The 20218-nt window shown below is 40.4% G+C and overlaps 1 protein-coding gene across 12 annotated transcripts in view; it reads right to left on the reverse strand.

Annotated features, from left to right (window-relative positions):
* RBPJ (recombination signal binding protein for immunoglobulin kappa J region) overlaps nt 1–20218 on the reverse strand; it is a 158869-nt gene that overhangs the window by 48586 nt on the left and 90065 nt on the right. For 3 of the 12 annotated variants that reach the window (XM_075752370.1, XM_075752367.1, XM_075752366.1), the window contains exon 1: nt 7865–9385. The exons of 2 other annotated variants lie outside the window; for them this stretch is intronic. Coding sequence is in view for 1 of the 10 variants with exons in the window: in XM_075752365.1 (XP_075608480.1) it covers nt 13918–13937 (20 nt within the window). In the remaining 9 variants the exon portion in view is untranslated. Of the gene's footprint in view, nt 1–5132; nt 5268–5358; nt 5545–7864; nt 9386–13573; nt 13844–13917; nt 14017–20218 lie in introns of those variants that run through there. 7 more of the 12 variants (XM_075752365.1, XM_075752376.1, XM_075752373.1 and 4 more) reach the window with 7 other exon arrangements.

A 20218-nucleotide genomic window follows, 5' to 3' on the forward strand; every position in this document is an offset into this window, starting at 1 on the left:
GGTATGCACAGAAAGCCAGCTGTCAAGTGCGCTATGGTAATACAAATCTTTACTAATAAAATTAACTACAAACAGTAATAAAATTAACTAAATCAATTAAGTTATTAATAAATCAATATATAATAAATTAAATAAAACTAAATACAAACAGTAAAGGAAAGCAAATGGAATCTCTACTAGTCATTAATCATGTATTTGCTTTTCAGAAAGCTAATTTAAATAAATAAGAAAACAGAGCTTCTATATTTAAGGGCCACAAGCAGTTTTGTGCTTTGGTCACATTCAGTGTAGCCCTGCTACCAGATGTTTCTAACTTTTGAGAAAAAAAAAAAAGAGCTGCAGATCTAACTGAGGTTTTTTTGGAGGTTGGGGTTTTTGTTTGGTTTATTTAAGTTTTTTTCCCAAGGAAAGGATTTTTCCAGTTTTCCTCAGAGACTGGCAACTACATAGCACAATGTCCTTTAAGAAGTGTATCTTTGTTAACTACATGGACAATGCTGTGACAGGCACCCAACAACTTTTAATAGTTACAAGATCTGGTCCACCGCGCCAGCACACCTTGGGACAAACCTAAAACGTACTCATGACCAAGGCACCACTCTTTACAATACACAAGGAGTACAGAAAGGTCCCGAGAGCTTCAGTTATCCTGACTGATTTTGTACTGAAAACCAACACAGTCCATCCTTTCAGGTATATTACAGCCCCTGTTAAAAGGGCTCCCTGAATCTGCATGTCGCCCAACAGATAAAGTTTGCAAGCAGTATGAGTTATAGGTGAATAGAGGCTACTAACTGGAACAATACTGTGCAAGATCTAGGGCACTTTGAACTCAGAGTCTTCAAGAAGATGTTTCTAACAGCTACAATTAACTGCAGACACCACAGAAAATGGACAAAATAAGGAATCAAGAGGACTGAGACAGAAAGGCAAAAGCAAGTGGACAATGCAATAAACGGCCTCAGGCAGAAGAAATCTGTAATGGAATCCACTACATTATTTGGCAAAGGAGAAGCTGATAAATGACTCAACTCTTAGGAGAACAGCATGAATTACTTTTGGCTTCCAAGACAGAAATTAAGAAACCAGCTGAAAAAGGAAGAGGCCACAGACAGAAGGAGCAATGAAGATCTGGGACAAAGCTTAAGTGTTTGCTTCCTGTTTCTCCAACTGTAGTCCAGTGTTGCAAGATTGAATGTTCGAAGGTTCCTTTTACCAAGGAGAAAGGTTGCACACATCAAGCCTCACTATTATTCAATTCTGATATCCAAATGATATGCCCATATGACTTTTTAAATTTTGTTGCAAAATGAAGGAAGGAGGAGTGCTTTAGCCAAAGAGCTACATGAGCTGCTTAATCGCTGAGAGTAAACTGAGGGTCACTGTTGAAAGAAAAAGTGCACCAGTGTTACACATCTACTTCAGGAATATCTTGATGTTAACCTTCCAAATAGGTATTTTTTGTGATGCAACAATAGTAGACAAGTTCATGACAAGTGTATCATAAAATCTACAAACTAAAGGTTCCTCCTCTGAGGAGAGCAACAAATAAAAATATTTCAATCCAATTGGTAGTTTTTAACCTATATTAAAACAGCTCAGTATGAATACTACTTCTCTAAGGTTCTGAAAAGGTATTACAAAAAGCAAATCTAATGTTTATACTCAAGCGCTGAAGCAGGCAAAAAGAAAAGTTACAATTTTATGCAGAAAGTTACACATGCTCTTTTAACCCATCTTAAATTAGCAGACACTTTCTATATAGTAAATATCAATCCAAGTTGTATAACAAAGCTATATAATAAACAACCTGAAGTTTATCTGTATACGAACACACACACCCCTCTTTTGGGGCAATGTTTATTTACAGAATTTAGCTTTCAAAACCTGGTCTCAGCCTTTTTTGTTTACTTTCATCACTTCAAAAACAATCCTTTCTCCCAGTTCTGTTGCTTTAGAAATACACCACCTTAACAAGAACAAAGTGTCCTGTTTCTTCACAGCTTTCAATATATTCCTTGCAAAGGCACTAGCAACAGATTGCAGTCAGTGAATTCATTCAAAGTTCTATTTAATCCATCCCTCCTTGAGTAGCAAAAGGATAACAAAATAATAATAGCTTCCCATACACTTCTAATATGATGAAGAGGACTGAAACATGTCAAGAGAGAGAAGAGTAGTGAAATGAAGTGACAAAAGTCCTCCAAAATAAAGCGATCCTCCGCTATGCCTTCTTTCTACCCCTCCCAAAACACATTTCCTGCCTTCACAATATTAACACTTAGGACCTTTCTTTGGCTTTCCCCAAATAACTTAATTTTCCTCCTCTCTCTGTATCAATGTTTTGTCTTTTGTTACACAAGATATCTGGGGTTCTTGCATTCTTTAGATTCTATTTTCTCTCCAGTCCTCACCAGTTCTATAAATTAAGGCAAAAGGCACTTCAGCTGGGAGACAGCAGTGTAACAGTGCTCCTTAGAGACACCCTTTCTCACAATTGAAGACACTGATACGGACAAGCTCCAAGTTCCAAAAAGCAAGGAATAGGATCTGGACTTGACTTAAAACATGCAGTTGTTAGATTATCACATTGGCTAAATAGTAACAGTGACTTCCCCATTCAGTAGATAATAGTGGTTGATGCTCCGAGCACACCACAAGTCTTACAGGGTTAGCAACAACAAAAATTGGGGGGAAAAAAACGGAACATGACAGATCCAGAGTAAGGAGCAACACTATTGGGAAGTACTGCTCTGAACAAAGGTAACTGAACACAGACTGCCCAGGAACAAGAAGAGGGCTTATACAGAACTTCACAGAAAAAAAGGGGAGAGAAAGTATTCTGGTGTACTACTCCATTTAAAAAAAATATATATATATAAAGAAAGAAGAGATGTAGAAGCAAAACTAATTGAGGGCTGGTCACAAAATTTAGGAGAGAACAAGACTGAAAGCAACTAGGTAAAATAAAAAATCCCCAACATTATTTCAATATGCTGTATGTATAACAAGAGGAAGCAGAACTGACCGGATCTAAATTGGAATCAGAGGAAAGGAATGTCAAGCAGCGGCTATACACATTTTTCAACTAATGTCAAAACAAAAAGGAGAAAATATTAGTCAGGAAAGCAATTTGGACACTGGTAGAATAGTATCTTCCATCTTAAAAAAGTAATATCATTATTGAAGGAAATTGCCTAAACTCAGGACGTTAAGTAGGAGAATACTGAATACAACAGAGAAAGTATCAAAACTGCCACCACTAAAATCTATGTTTAGGAAGTACCTTAAACAACAGTATCCACAATTTGAATCCTATGCACCAGAATCAGAGGAAAACTTCCAGTAAGTGAAGAAGTCTCTTATCTCTACAGATGTAATACTCATCACTGCCTAATAACTTCTGGCAAGCATAAGTCTGTTGCTTTTTGGGTTTTTTTAAGAACTGTTCTAACCAAAAAAGATAAACTTTAAAATTTTAACTGATGCAATACAACTTTCATGACTATGCAAACTGACAAGTCTAACCAGTCTACTGCTGACTTTAAGTGCTATACAGAAATAAAGTGAAACAGCTAAGAGTCAGTTCAGTATTTCTGATTGCTTACAAAGTATTGAACAATATTTAAAAAAAAAAAAAATTAAGATTCTGTCCAGAAAAAATATCTGGATGAAACACCGGAAAACCACTGGATGTGTCCAGAGAGTTCTTTCTTATATTTTGTATTTCCATATGGAAATTCAAGCTCGATTCAGGGAACACACAGAAGGACTGGCTTCAAACCTTGCTTTGACAGGTATCTTAAGCTTATCTTCTGAGGTCACCTTTTATTTACTGCAGTCTCAAAAGCTACACGTAGATGCAGCAGCAAGTGGAAAAGAAGAACAATTATCCTTACAGCTCAAGGGATCCAAGAAAAAGAGTTGTCCTATACTTTGTAGTAGCCTTTAACACTTGCAAATGACTGCAAGAGCCTGGTCCGCTTCTCCTTTGCTACCATTTGAAGTATGATTTATCACTTCAGCAAGCTAATTGTGAGTAAAACTTATCAGTAAGACCTTTTTTTTAAACATTTTTTCATAATGACTCCTTTGTTTTGCCTGTTAACTATTGTGAAATACAGGTATTTTGCCCATTGCAAATAAAAATGCAGAAAGTTCTGACGTTTGTTGTAGTGTAGTTCTAGCATTTAACACAGTTCTTAGTATTTTGAGAGTGCTGCTATCTAAAGGTAAGCACTGCAAACAAATCTTATTTACTGTATTATCAAAACTGAACAGGAACCTCGTCAATGTCTGTACCATTAATTAAAATAAATACTGGAATAAGGTTTTATGCCCTAACTTTCCTGTTTCTAATGGCCTTTATGGCAAAAAATTACTTCAGCTCTACAGAACTCCCTATTTTCTACCTCTACCTAATATATTCTTCTATCACGCTTGCAGCCAAACTAAGAGGAACATTCACCCTCCATAATCAGCAGCAAAACCATTAATATTGGAAGCCACTCTTGTAAATTTAGTACTTATATGAAGATCTCTCAAACTTCTACATGATTAGGATTCAAAGTTAGTATCATCTGTGCTGAGTTTGTCACAATGCATCAAGCGTGCTACAAGCCTCTTCCAAAGAGGAAGCCTGATCTTGATTATTTTGCTTAACTGCTCTGCATAGCTTATTAATGAGAGATTTGTAATGCACATGTAAACAAAACAAACCCAAAACACCACCATGTAATACTAAAAATAAATAAATAATTGGAATACAAGAAGAAAAGAAAAAAACAAACCAAAAACAAAACACCAGGACTGAGTGCTGGCAAAGAAATGCTGAACAGCAGAAGAAAAAAAATTGGCCAGAAAAATACTTGGACAGAAAAGACACGTCCAAAATAGTTTTGCTATATCCCCCTCACTTCTGGAAGATATTACATTATTAAGAATTCTACTAGTCATCACTGTATATCTACTATGAAACTAAGAGAGCGTGAAAAGAAACACACACATGCAGAACAACACTGATCTTTCAATAAAGCCTTTACTTTTCTGAATTCTTACACTCACTACTGAAGCCAGAGCTGGCTGGCTGATTTGGGAAGTGGTAAAATATTTTGAATTTTAAAAATAAATACCTATACAGAATAATTTCTTCAGTAGTATAAAGACATGGCTACAGCACACTGCAGCATCACTTCACTTTTCTTCATGCTGCATTTATCCATCCACTGGTCATGCCCTAACCACTGCTTTTATGTCTCAATTACGTAAGAGCAGCATCTCTCTAGTGTCTGTTCTAACATCTCTCAATATTACCAAAACACATTAATTATGAATTCAGTCACTCTTAGTCTTCCTTACTGTATATTTCTGTTACGCTTACTAAAAACCTAAGAAAGTCTGATATCTTCTGACCATCTTTCTCAGCTGCAGTAGGGAGAGAAGACATGATGCCACCTGTCAAAACCCAGGAAACTGCCCATAACTGCACAGAGCAATGAGAAACAAATCAGGAGACAGTAATTCTCTTTCCACCTCTCCATGGTCTCTGTGTTTGACCTTGGCAAGTCACTGGTTTTTTGTGCTTGTTTTTTCATGTTCAGGACATGAAGGGCTTTTACGCAGATGGCTGGGGAACAACAACAACAACAAAATAACAGAGTAAGTTTAATTATTATTTATTCTATTATGCCAGGCCTTAGAACTCTTCTGCAATGGCATAAATTCAGAGCAAGTGCAAGCACCTCTGATTCTCTATACCTTCATTTTGAAGTTCCATTTACGTAAGAGCACTGGTGAAAGCACTAACCCATTACCAGAGACCCCCCCCACACTCTATCAAAAACTGATAAAAGCTTAGTTTTACAAATTCTGCTGAGCAAACAAGTTTAGCCTTATTTCCTACACCGCCAGTTCCTAACCCACAGCTTGCAAAAGAAACACTGCCTGCAACATCCTCTGCCACTGCTCCCAGACAAAATTAAATTATAGAATTAAAATATGAGCTGCCAGGAAAAGAAAAGTAGGATATTTCCTAGAGAGTATTTTTTACTGTGCCATTTCTTAGGGACCAGTATTTTACACAATTCAATTCCCTCTCTCAGGCTTAGAGAATTCTGAATTTCATGGCTGCCTGATCAAGTTTCATTCTGATATCAAGCTTCCTGGTAGTCTCCCAAAGCACCACACACTGGAAATATGCCACCAAAAACCAAAATGCAGATGAAATGTTCTACAGACTAAGAAATGTTATCAAGAAAAGCAGTAGAAAGACTTTTTTCTGGCACATACAGGAAAATGTCTATATTTGTCCATACTCACAAAGGGAAAATTATGAATGCTCATTCTGCCACTCAAATAATGATAAATAATCAGATTAACAATCAAAAGACTTACTAGGACCCATTGAAATATATACCCTTGAATCACATCTACCAAAAGTAGAAAAATTGAATGAAGTTAACAGGTGTAAACTGACAAAGCAGTCAAAAATGACCACTTGCCAATACAGCTTGTTGCCTATTACAACAAGTATTCTGGATTTTGAATATACTGATTAAATGGCACTTCATACAAGTTAGACATGCAGTTACAATGAAAAGGAGATAGTTCTTGCTCCTGAATAAAAAACTAATGAGGAAATGTTATATCTTAACACAACCACCTTAATGTCTTCATGCTTTCCAAGTGAAGCAATGAAAACAACTTTAAATAATTACAGAAATATATACTTCAACAAGAATGCTTTCAAGACTTATCTGCGTAAAAAGACATGTTCAAAAAAGAGCCTCGCGAACCTACTGAAGAAACATGCTGTTGACTGAAATGTTCAGATTGCTTTAGAAAGAATAAATCATGCCCCAGCAGCATGTCATTCATCGAATAATCTGATTAATCAAAATAGTAAAACATTATAATGATTATAACTTACAGTAAAATTTTATAGATTGGTCAAGCTTTTCAAAAATTACCAAAAAAAAATTAAACGGAACACAAAAAGAGTGTTTGTCCTTGTAAAGTTATAGCCTGTGCCTTATTGTAAGGATGTAAAACTATGACCTTAATCAAGAGATGTCTCACTGTACATATTGAGACCCCTACCTTCTTTCCTTTCTTGGTAAAAAAGTTTACCACTGCAAATATGTGATTTATGCTTTTGCAAGCAAAAGAGCATGAAGTTACATGGCCATATATCGCTATCTGGCTAACTAAACTCCAGTTGAAAAGCATGAAGCATTTTTCAGAAAAATAATTTATTTTAAATAGTATACACAGGCTCTGAAAAGTGGCCTATGATGTCACACAGAAACAGGCAATGAAAGAGAGTTTCTTTAGGTTGTAAAGGGTACTTAACATTTTTTTTAAAAAAGGTAGCAACCACAAAATACACACACACGCGCGCGAATTATGAGTAAAGAGCACCACAACATAAGCAGAACCCCAGGAAATGAGATAATGTCAAACTCTAAGTTTAGCGCTTACTTTTCCAAGGCTCAGTAAGAATATAATGATATGGAAATTGCTACTTTCTATTAATAAATTTCTCTTCAAAGAAATTTATCAGCTGTTTTCTTTTCTGAGTTTTTACATTGGAAAGAGATAACTGTAATTCTGTATTATTTCCTTGCCTCATATAATCTTAATTATTAATTATTGTAATTACGTTCAAGACAAGTATGAGAAGTGTACAATATTAGAACGTTATAAGTATTTCATCATAAAAATAATGAAAGTTCAGTAAAATAGAGAATAAAATTTTACACGTAGAATTATAAACTTGCCTTGAAATACTATAGACTTAAAAGGCATATCCAGTTTTGTCAATAGAATTAAGACTTCATCTGATAATACAGTTAATGACATTTACCTTTTTCCCTTCTTCACCTAAATACACAGGAAAAAAATATGCAACTGTTTAAAAGCAGGCAGACACTACAATTGCTCAATTTTTTAAAATACTGCAATAACATAAATAAAAAAAAATCCAGTTAAAAGTACACCTTCCCTGTGAGATGCTCTTGGCAGGTAGTGATTCAGCATATTACAGTACCATATAGGTCAGTTAATAATGTGCTTGCAATTAACATCCAAAGAATTTAGGATGGCAAATATTACAAACATAGAAAAGAATGTCCTGAAACTTTAAAACTCTGCTGACATGATTTGTTCTCCAAATGTGAAACTAATATTTTGCAAAAACTACATTCTTCATTCTCAAAAAAGATTTAAATGTATTGCATAAGATAGAATACTTGTTTGTATTAAATATGTATTTTACAAATCTAAAATTACAGTTTCTCTGTTTAATTTTATAAAAAAAAGCAAAACCCATAGCATAGAACAGGTATGTATTGCACCTTAACTGTACTCTTCACCAAAAATTAGTTACTAACTATAAAACCTTTTTTCAAAATCTCTGCCCATGAAGGCACCATAGGTCTTTTAGGAAGACTTTGTAAGTAGATATAGGCTACTTACACATTATTTTCCACATTATTTTTAAATATAGAAAGTGCTTGAGTTCAAAATAATGAAAAATAACCCTGGAATGAATTATTAGTACAAAGTAGAAATTAGGAAGTCAGAGGAAAGAAACTCTCTCATTCACAAACCCACGATCGTTTATGCAATTCACAGTACGGAATAACATATTTAAGAGAGAGTTATCTCTGCAAAGTGATATCGGCAAAGGATATTGCCTTTTAACTAGCAGTAAAAAACGCACACATATTGTGCCTAATAAAACAGTCTACAGATTGCTTCTGGAGAAATCAAGCTATAAAAATATTATTTTCAAAGTTTCTTTGTGCTCTATATCAACCAGAATAAGTTAGAAATTACTAAGGGCTACTTAATATAATGAATAAACAATGAAAGCAAGTAAAATCCAAATCATGAGCTTAACTTCATAAAATTGCTCTTACTGGAACTACAAAAGGTTAAAAGAATTTTTGCAAGCATCTCAGAAGACTCCTTCAATATAGCGCTCACAAAGATTTCCCAATAGCCAGACTTAAGATACTGACATGCTCCTTGATAATGATTTAAATGTTAGTCACACAAAACCATCTATTCATTTGATTGTAAACGAGTTTTTCCCAACCTTTAACACTCATCATGCGCATACACACAATACAATAGCCACAGTTATGCTATTACTCAAATCTTAATAAGCACTATGTTTAAACTTCCAGTGAGAGTAAAAACTGTAGCCTGAAGATCCCATCCTTGAATTCTAACTCCTATAGTCTATGCAATCCTGTTTCCAGTCCCTGAGCTCCACTGAAACCATTCTTACTAATATCTCTTGCAGTCTAACCCTACAATGAAGCTCAGAATCAATATGTAATTCTTATCTTCCTAGACCTGTCAATCACCCAAGACTACCAGCAATGCTTCTTTTCTGGAAATTTTCTCCCTGGTTTCCTTAGCATTGTTGCTCTCTTGATTCATCTCTTATTTTGATTGTTCTTTCAGTGCACCCTCCTGAAGGAGCCTCCTCATTCAACCACTCTGTCTTGCATCCCTTTCCATTCTCCTTCACTTTATCCAGGGCCAGAATTGAAATTCAACTATTAACTCCTTGCCATTCCTCATAAACATACTTTCTACTTCCTGTCTCCTGTGTTTGTCCAAGCTAACACCTCAGCTTGCGTGTCTCTCTGCACAGATGCCTCACTGTCAGCTCAGTCTCAGCACAGACAAAACACAGGTCTTACTCTTTCTATCATTGCTTCAGTCTCCTTTCCACCACTGCAAGTCATTAACTTTCAGGACTTTTAAAAAAACATCAGCCCTCAAACCACGGTTCTCTATAAGTCCTAGAAATAACCTGTTTTTGAGATCTTGGCAACGCACACCGCATCTCTAACATATGCCTTTAATAGCTTAAATTTTATTCTTTGACCACGGCAGTTAATAACTGAACTACTGAAGCATCCTCCTTCATCTTTCAAAATCCAGAGTTGACCCTGTTCTATTTGTTCTGAATATTCCTCTCTATATAGCTTTTTTAGCCTAAGGTCGGATCACGTAAGTCTTCCCACACACACATATCCCCCTTGAGCAGCATCTGCTTCACTCTACTTCAAGACCCTTACTGGTCCATGTCCTCATCCTAAAATTACTAATCGGGATGTAGATGAGGTTAAAGTTTCAATAAACTGTTGTATTTTCATCTCTGAACTTCTCTTCTGTCGCTCTTGTGGTTTGGTGATCTGCACAAAGCAGTACCTTCTTCTTTCAAAAACCTCCTACAAGTTTTTCCATAGTTCTCATTAAAAACAAACAAACCAACCAACCAGATGGCTGGCACTTCTAGACCACTAAGCTAAAATTCACTGCATTGATGCCGAACATTCTCCTGTTGTCATCACAGATCTCATGTGTCTTCCCTTACCCTTAAATCATTAAGTATTCTGGGTCAGGAAACCCCTCTTAACCACAAAACTTTGGAATGACTAATTCAGACACATAACTTAAATAGTCTGATACTTAGAAAAGTATTACTAAAACAGTTTTGTACTTTACAGTGCCTATGGAAAACATCATACCAGTGATAAACCCACTCAGTTATTTTTGTCTTTTTCAAGGTTTCTCAACCTGTTTGAACAATAATCCAAATACTATCTTGCATACTGCTATTACAGAGGTTTTCGCTGCTAAGTGAAAAGTACTCAAGCCAATGCCTAGCGTTTATAATTTTCATCTACCCTTTCTAAATTTTATTCACTTGTTTGCTGGTATAGGAATTTTTGCAAGGGTTTTTTGCAATGGCTTCTTGAATTATTTTCTAGTATTTTACAGATCAGGTTGTCCCAGAGAAGATACCATCCCATATTTTATGTTATTTAAAAATGACACAAAATTAAGTTCTTGGGATTAGAAATTCTGTCTGTCATACAGTTGTATTAGGCCTAGCACAGCAATTTTCAAACTAATTGAGGCCTACAGGTATTTTCACAGTATCAGTAATTATTTAAAACAAGGTGTTTTGCACTCAAAATGTGCTTCTCTAATTAAATAACATTTTCATTAATTTTGCCATCTTAAAATGATGAGTTTCCCTAAACCATTCACAACAAAACAAAAAATACTCCACAAAACCCCAGAATACTATCCTATTATCCCAGCCATAAATTAGCCACTTCATTTTAAATAACAGTTCAAATAGTTAATAACTCATTTTCAGTTACTCGTTTCATGTTTCCGTGCACTTTCTCATTATATCTAGTTCTGCCACTGTGCAATTTAGGTTCAGTCATACTGTACACACAAGCAATTTTGATCAAAACGTTCCTTGTGATGCAAGTAACATGAGTGTGTGCCATATGTAGCAAACAAGAAACTGGTAACGTACTCTGCACCCCAAATTACTGCAGTAAATTCCTACTATTCCATTCCAACACAGCATAAACCTATATGCTATAATTTAGGCTTAGGCATTCAGTTTTCACAGAAAAAAACTCTGTTTTTACTTTCAGCTTACACTGACTGCAGAAAAGCCATATGCTTTATCTCAAAGTTTGAGCACCCATAAGAATTGCAAGCTGCCCATGAAAATACAATGCGGTATTTGGGTACTACATTCTTCAGTTACAGCTTTTTAATTTCAAGTACTTTTTTCCTGTGCAAGTCAGCTTTTACAGAACAGTCTGGAAAGAAAACTGCTTTTACTGACTATTTTGAAAAAAAAAAAAAAAAAATAAATTCAGCTACTGGAGTATCATCAACTTTTAATCCTAATACACACATACAACTCGGCATCAGAGCTGTCCTCCAAAAACAGTTAATATAATTAAAAAAAATCAGTCTCCTTCATGAAATCTAACTCTAACATTAACCAAAGTTAACAAACTTCATTCTACCAATGCTAAAAATATTTAGCAATAAGAAAGCAAGACTAATTTTTCATAGAATTATTTGACTTACAGGCTTTGAACAATAAATGTAGCATTAAAATCCTAAATGACACACAATTTTTTTTCACTCTTGTTAAAATGCTGTTTTTCCTAATGTTCAAATCACTTGATTATTTATTAAAAAAAACCCCAACAACTTGCAGTTGTTATTTTCAACATTTTAACAGATCTCTGAAAAGGATAAAAGTAATGTCGCAAACATGAGAACACTTCTGACAAACCTGTAATAATCAATAAACAAAAAGAAATGCAGCACAAATATTCAAATGAGTAAACTAACAGAAACATGGAAAAAATTAATCACTAACTAGAGTGCAGACTAATACTTATAGCAAACTTTAAAAGCATTTGTTCCCTTCTTTCAACTCTAACCTCTAAAATAGTACACTCCAGGAACCATAACAAACAAGACCAGCTTCCCTAAAGAACATTTAATTGGGAAAATGTGTATGAACCGCAAGATGCCTTTATCAGGCGAGAAATCAAGCAAAAGCTTCGATTTAGTTTTCGAAAAACAAGAATGAGGAATTGGAAACACTACTGCAGCCAAACAAAACAACAAAATACCATAATGCTACCTTCTCCATGAGAACAAAAGCATCAACCACCAACTCCACCCCACCCCCAAGCAGGCTGTTGCTCTCTAACCACAGAGCCAATGCTGTAGACAATGTAATCCCACAGGGAAGACAGAAGGTCACAGACACACTGTGAAATCATAAAATAAGGTCCACGTTTTACAAAGACAGAGTAGTACTTTCACCAGTCGTGATTTCATTTGGAACAAACAGGTGGAGTACAGAAACTGCCTGTTCTTTTCTTGACCATCTCTTCCCTCAACACCTAGAGGGAGGTCACACGTGCTCAGTATAGTCCAAAATTAAGGACGCGGCACTTAGAATAAGCAGCAGAATTCAAGATGTGGTGAGGATGGCAATATGCAATGTAACACTGCAGGTGAGATTGCGTACTGTATACCAGCAGTGGATCTGTTATTATTCATCAGCTGTAGGTGGCTAAGAGGGTGTCACTTATTACAGTGACACACGCTGCAGCTGACTAGCCATGATTAAGTATTACCCAGTGTGGTTGAAAGGGATGGCAACTATCATTCATTATGATCCAGCGTGGCTTAGTGGGGTGGGGAGGGTGCTACCCTTCACTGCAATGCAATATTCGCAGGAAGGCAGCTAAGAAAACTCTCAACAAAGCCCCAGGAATGGTGCACAGGAAGGAGAGAAAGGGAACCGCAGTCCCCCCAGCCTGAGAGAGCGGGTGTCCTGCCAGCAGGAGCGGAAAGCCTCGACCGCACTCGCCGCGACCGAGAGCGCTGCACCGCAACGCGCGGCAGGGACAGAGCCGCTCCGCGACCCGGGGCCTCCAGTCGGCCCCCGCCGTGCGAGGGGGGCTGAGGCAGAGCAGGCACACCGCGCTCAACTTCTCCTAACCACACGAGCAAAAGCCTTTGTCCGAGCGCTCCCGGTCTGTGGCCGAGGGAGCCCGGGGGTCCCTCTCCTGCGGCAGGATGAGCTGGGGCGACAGAGAAGGAGGAACGGCCTGTGCCAGCCCCGAGTTTCCTCCCCGCCGGGCTCCGCTGCTCTCTGGGAAGCCCTCAGAGAGGGATTCCCTCCAGAGCAGCGGGGATGAGCACTGACCCCGCACGGAGTCCCGACCGGTGTGCCCGTGCCGGAGAGAAGGGGAGCAAAGGAAGCGCCCAGCACTGCCGGGACCTCCGCACTGCGGGCCCGCCGGAGAGCCCGGCCGCTCGCGGCCCGTCACCTGGGGCGCGGGGGGCCTCCTCCCGTGTGCCCACCCGGGGGGGATCCCAGCCCCCCGGGGTTTGCGTCTCGGGGCCTGTCGCCGGGCCGTCCGGAGGGCAGCCCTCGCTTCCCCAGAGCGGCGGCAGAGACGCCGACGGGCGGGAGCCGAGCAGCCGGCGCCCCGGCACCCCCAGAAACAGACGGCTCCCGGCGCGGCGCTGCGAACCCCCCGCACTTACCCTGTCACAACAGGCGCCATCTTCCACAAACTCTCGCCAAAACTCCTACTCTCGCGAGAGCGCCTCCCTCCCCGGGCCCGGAGCGCGCATGCGCGGACCCGTGAGACACGCGCGGGACGGGGGGGGGGGAGGCGGCACGCACCGCCTACTCAGCGCCTGGGCTCTCCCCTCAGACACAACAGCCGAGGCGTGGGAACGGCGCCGCTCTCGCGAGAGCTAGGCGCCGCCGGCTGGCGGGCAGAGCGGAGCGCTGGGGCGGCTCTCGCGAGAGCAGAGCAAGTCGGGGCGGGGGGGGAACCGAGGGATTCCCTCTGCCCGCTCGCGCGTCTCGCTCCTGCGCTTTCCCCCTCCGCCGCCGGGGAGGGAGGGACAGTCGGACGGACCGGCGTGGGGAGCGGCGGCGGGGAGGGGAGAAACCATTCGGGGCAAGGAGGGAGGGGAGAGGGGACTGCCTGCGCGCAGGGATGGGGCGCTCGCGCGACCGGCCGCTGAGGGGAACTCGTGGCCGCCGCCGTGTCCCCGCCCCCCCCCCCCCCCCCCGCGGGAAGCGCGTGTGGGGCCGCCCGCCTCGTGCGGTCTGTGGGCCCAGCACATGCGCGGCCTGGCGGGCTCCGCGCTGCCCCGTGCGCCTCGCGCGCCTGGCGCTCCGCCGCTCCGCCGCGGTGTGGGGGCCTGCTCGTGGTGGGACGTCAGTCGGCGGTGGGGGGGCTGCGGGGTGTTGGGAAGTTGGTTGGGTTTTTCCCCCCAGTATAAAATGAATATTCTCTCGGGACTTCGGACCTGAGCGTTTCTGGAAGGTTTGTCAGTAAGTGACGTGCCCGAATCACTTCAGTGGTACAAAAACAAACGCGACTTGGTAACTGTTGAGGTGCCTGGGTTTCCTAGCAGAGCTGTGAAGAAAAATGAAACCACCGACTGGAGGGGTAACCTCTGTCATTGCTTTTGATAGCTCTGTCAGGCAGCACAGGCCAAACGCCTTTTCATTTATTGAGTCTAAAAATTAATTCATACAGAGCTCGGAAGCTAATGGGAAGAAATTATTTTCCAAATAGTGAATAAAAGCTAACAGTAGGAGGCTGGGGTCTAGAGACACAGCTGTTAAAAAGATCTATTAGATTTCCTACCTAGAAATGTTATATCACTTTTTTGAAAAATCAGTTTAAAATTAAAAGCCTGTTTGCATAATTTTGTCGGCATCGGCATCCAAAATACATAAGATACATGTGTTCAGCGAACAAAAATCATTGAGTCTGGTAAGACCAACCAATAAAGCAAACCTTGTGGTGACCTGCTGAAGATAGGCACGGGAGCAGAAGGTATCTGCAAAACAAAATTAACCTGGATGTGCTCCAACGTTTTGACAGAAAAAGATGACCCCAATTTTACATTCATTTAACAACATTACCATTTCAAGGTGAGGATCCGATCATCCATTAGAAGACCGTGTTTGAAAATTAATCCTTTTACATCAAGGATTCTGTCGTGTCCATTCCATCCCTCTATGTCTTTACTATAACCTGTCCATCTAACTTCAAGCACAAATGCAACATTGAGTGAAGATCCACTGAGATTCCAAGACCCACATCATTTTTATTACTGCACCTCTGTACCTCTGCTGTCTCCCACATTAGGGAAAAAGATAACATTTCACTAATTCCTTGAATATGATCTTGGGTTTCTCTCCCATGTATGCTCTCCGCTGCTAATACTAATTCAATGAATAATGTCTCAGATGAGTAAAATCATGTTTTAAGAGATTGCTTGGCAACAAAGTTTGCCGTAATTCTACTCACTGTACAAACAGCTATTGTTTGCTATCATTAAGGGACTTTCCCCATCGTGATTTCCCCCTCCTCATTAGGTATGAAAGGACTTTGATTGGCTCCTCATAGGCACAGTTCTCGGCAAAAGCACAATGCATACTGGAAATCCTCTGTATTGTTTGCAAAGAGCAACTCATAATCCCTTTGGAAATCTCTTCCTAAAAACATCTTTTTTTTTTTTCTCTCTCTTTTTTTTTTTTTCCTCCCTAAAGAATGATCTCAGCTCATGCTAGCTCTGTTCCATTAAGAATGGTTTCTGGATATTTGCCATGGACTGTCTCTAGATGGTCATTTTCTGGGGCCCCTCTTTTAGTGTGTTTTGAATCAAACTGGAAAATCTAAAAATATAGCACACAATAATCTGCAGTGTCTAGACTCTTAATATTTTACACAGAAGGCATTTTGGTTAATAACCAGATTAATTGGATACTGGAGCAGGTATATTATTTGGCAGAATTACTAATTACAGAAACTATTGTAGTCCTTTCCATCACTGACAGAGGTACATTATAAAACAAATAGCCATTGAATGTTTTTTTTCCTTTTGATTATAAACAATCTGTAGTTCAAAAGGCCAGGAGTACTATTCAAATAAAAAACAATAGCCTGAAATTATGTGAGTAGCCAGTGGAAGGAAAGATAATAAAACCACAAAGGGTTTTTTAATATTATTCATGCATTAAATTTTCTTCTTGCTGCTGAAAGTTTGTATTTCACATAGTAGAGTGTGAACAATTCCTGTGGACTTTATTGGAAACTGAAAGCATTTAGTACCTGGGGGAACTAGGCCCCGCTTTCTGGTCTGTAATGAATGTAAATGTTTCCAGAGCCGAGGTAGGAAACCAAATTTAAATACAAGGTTTGCACCATTTAAAATTTAGTGTTTGCTATGCAAAATCGGTAGTTTGACTTTCTGATTTAAGCCTTGCCGGGGATGGCAGAAGGGTTCTGAATCAGCTTGTTGCTTCAGAGACGATTTGGAGAAGCACGGCTTGGAGGCGCCGTTGAAGGATGCAATTTCAGCAAGTGTTGGGCTTCACTCTTCTGCCAAGGAGATGCTCTGCCGGGTGGTTCCAGCTGGGTGCTCGAATCATTAGCCACCTTCGTAAATGGAAGGCTGTTAAAGAAGGAAATCCAGTTTACTCTCACTTGTAAACTGGGGGACAGTTCCACCTCCTGCTTCTTTGGGTTGACCGAGACGTGCAGATGCGGACAGAGCCATGTCTGTGCGTCTGTGCTAAGTGGATGCCAACAGCTTCATTTGGGAATTCGTACAGTTCCCCCATCCTCTCAGGATCTTGCTTCAGAAAGAGGAGAAAAGACAGGGAGCCTAGCAAGAGCCCACAGCATCATGAGGGATCAGGCCCTCCACGGGAGCAGGGAGGAGGTCTTTTGGCCCAGTTTTGTCTGACCGATAGTACTGAAGGAGGTGCCGGCCAGCGGAGCACGAGCAGCCCAGCTCTGGAGCAGAAGGGCAGACAGGAGCAGGGAGTGCTGGGTGCAACATGTGATAACTGGGCTGAAGATTTCAACAGCTTGTTCAACCAGTCCGGACCAAACTTTCTCCAGCTCAGCCTTGGCTCTGGGCTTCCCTTAAGCTCATTCCTTTGGGCACAGCACTAGCTAACATGCTGTCTGGCTTCTCATTTGGCAACAGCCTCACTGGCTTGGAGAAAGATGAGAAGACAACAGACTTGCACACATTTGTGTAGGAGCACTCCGTGTCTCTTACGTGCTTAGTACAAGCACGTAAGATACATGCAGGGGGACAAGAGTCCCCTTCTCATTTGAGTCTGTCTTATAAAAAATAACTCAGAGTGTGTCTTGTAAAATCCTAGCTATTTATAATACCCAGTGACCTTAAAAAGCATGGTAGGTAGTAGAACCACAGTTATCTGAATCTTCATTATAGGCAGCAGCTTTATCTTGAGATGTTGCAGTTTGTATCTGGTGGTGTAAATCACACATTCTAGTAGTAGGTACCGTGATACAACCCTGCTGGAATTTTATAAGCACAGGATGTACAATGTGGTTTAACCGCGTGTCTAGGAAAGAAAATAAACAGCCAGTTGCCCACAGAGCATATCTTGCATCTGAACTTGGGTGTATATGCCAACAAAAGTTATCGCTTCAGCTGCTGGCTGGACAACTTGATGTCAGAAGTGCCTCTGCTGTTTGAAATGAAAGCTATTGTTCAACACAGAGGATTTGCAACGTTGTCTTGAGGGATGATAGGAAGGAAGGACAGGCTAGTTAGCAATCTGCAGGAGGAGCACTGTTAAGTAGTTTTTGCTTGTGCCTCATAACCTCAGAGAGGACAGCAGCACAAAGAAAAATCTGAATCTGCATCTTAATGCCAGTTAAGGCATAAGTATGCCTTGGGGTGGTCGTTCCCAAGAGCTACAGTCGGGCTTGCGCCTCGCTCTGGTATTGCCTTGCAAACAAGTACAGTCCCTTCACAGAGCCATCTTATAAGGCAAGATGCAAGAAGTGGGTATAGCAAACAATAGGAAGGAAGAGGGGGAGGGAAGATGAGGTTAACAGTAATAACATCATGTGGTTATATAGGTTAACAGTGTGAACAGCTTGATGACTGTCTTCTGTAGCCTCTTATTTTTAAATACTTTTCTAGAACACACTGTTAAGACACTTTGCATTGTATTAAATTTTGCTCTTTTTCTACCCCAGAAAAGTATCATCTATTTGCCATTAGGTGAAGGGTTTTCTTCTGTTTGCGTGTAAACTATTCTGCATCTCTTCTTAGTTTTACTGTGCTCATCAGCCCATCTCTGAACGTCTCTTACGCAGCACTCTTCTCCACGCCTGCACATGAGGGGTGCCTGTCCTCTTCTGCTGTGGTGGCTGGTGCCATCAGCCTCCCCATCATCAGGGTGCCCCTGCAGGTACCACCAGACTTCAGTGAACCTGTGAACCTTGTAGCCAGGTGGGTGTCGGTCTCTTTTCCCAAGTAACAAGTGATAGGATGAGAGAAAACGGCCTCAAGTTGTGCCAGGGGAGGTTTAGATTGGATACTAGGAAAAATTTCTTCACCAAAAGAGTTGTCAAGCACTGGAAAAGGCTGCCCAGGGAAGTGGTGGAGTCACCACCCCTGGAGGTATTTAGAAGACATGTAGATGTGGTGCTTAGGGACATGGTTTAGTTGTTGGACTTGATAGTGCTAGGTTAATGGTTAGACTCGATGATCTTAAAGGTCTTTTCCAACCTAAACGATTCTATGAATCAGCTGGAGAGTAAGATGTCCCAGAGGCTGGCAGAACCTGCCCACCACCCACCAGGGACCTTCAGCCCCTGCACCCCAGCGTTCACAACCACAGACACGGACGGAGCAGAGGTTCACTGGGCCCCACCTTGGTGCTGACGGGAGCGTGGCTCCTGCGCCGCCCTGACCTCATGCCATGGTTAGTGTGTCTACCCACCAAACCAGTTCTAAGATTAAACCTCAGTATGCAGGATTACGAAGTCATTACTGACAAGGAGTACAGCAGGATAAACTGTGTCAAAATCTCCTTCACACTTCCAAAACATGCTAGAGACAATACAGCTCCTTTTCAGTCTGCCTCTCCCTGTAGGGCTGACTTTGAGCAGAGTATGCCAAAGGAAATTACTTGCATCCCACTGAAATCAAGAGGACAGGAAAGATTGAACTAGTCAGTTAGGTTGTGAATTATCACAAATAATTAACAAAGCAAAAGAAAGATTTAAAGATAATGATATGGCTCCACATGTTTTATTGATTTTATTCATATATAAATACAAATTGAATTTGCAATGGTACAGTTTTGAACCAATGTGAAAACAGATGTCTTTGTGCAGAAAAACTATTTAACCAGAGCTGCTGTTGCAGTTCTGTTGTTTTCATGATGTATATTAGTTTACCAGAGACACGCTCACACCCAAGCCTCTAATTTGGTGACTGAGTTAGAGCCAATTTTTTCAGCTAGTCTGCTCTCCCATTCATGAGGCTCTTTGAGAAAATGTATGCTGACATGCTTCACCTTTACCTGCAAGTAAAATGTGTTTTTGGAAAAACCTCCAAAGAATGAAAACTCATTTGATTTGACAAAACATGAGCGAAACCCACACTCTTGATTATACACATTTTTCTGCTGGATATAGCGCTTAAGGGAATTTCAGACTAAGTGTAACAAGGTACAAAAAAAGAGCTCAGCAGCCTCCTCTAAAAGAAAACCACAAACTGCACATAACCCCTTGATAAAACTACCACTAGAAACCTATTTGATATTATAAATCAGCCCATTTTTCTATGTACTAGGAAAGTCTAGGTCCCAGTCATAACCACACACTATGTCGAATGGGAGGACATACAGACAAAAATCCTTAGCCTGTAATTGTACATAGAAATACGTGCACACAGGAATTTTCCTAACTATGGGTCGAGAGAGGAGTGAGGAAATCAATTGCTTCACAAAAAGTATAAAGCTAGGTACCACGTAAAC

Source organism: Balearica regulorum, chromosome 4 (assembly GCF_011004875.1).
Source record: "Balearica regulorum gibbericeps isolate bBalReg1 chromosome 4, bBalReg1.pri, whole genome shotgun sequence".
NCBI lineage: Eukaryota > Metazoa > Chordata > Aves > Gruiformes > Gruidae > Balearica > Balearica regulorum.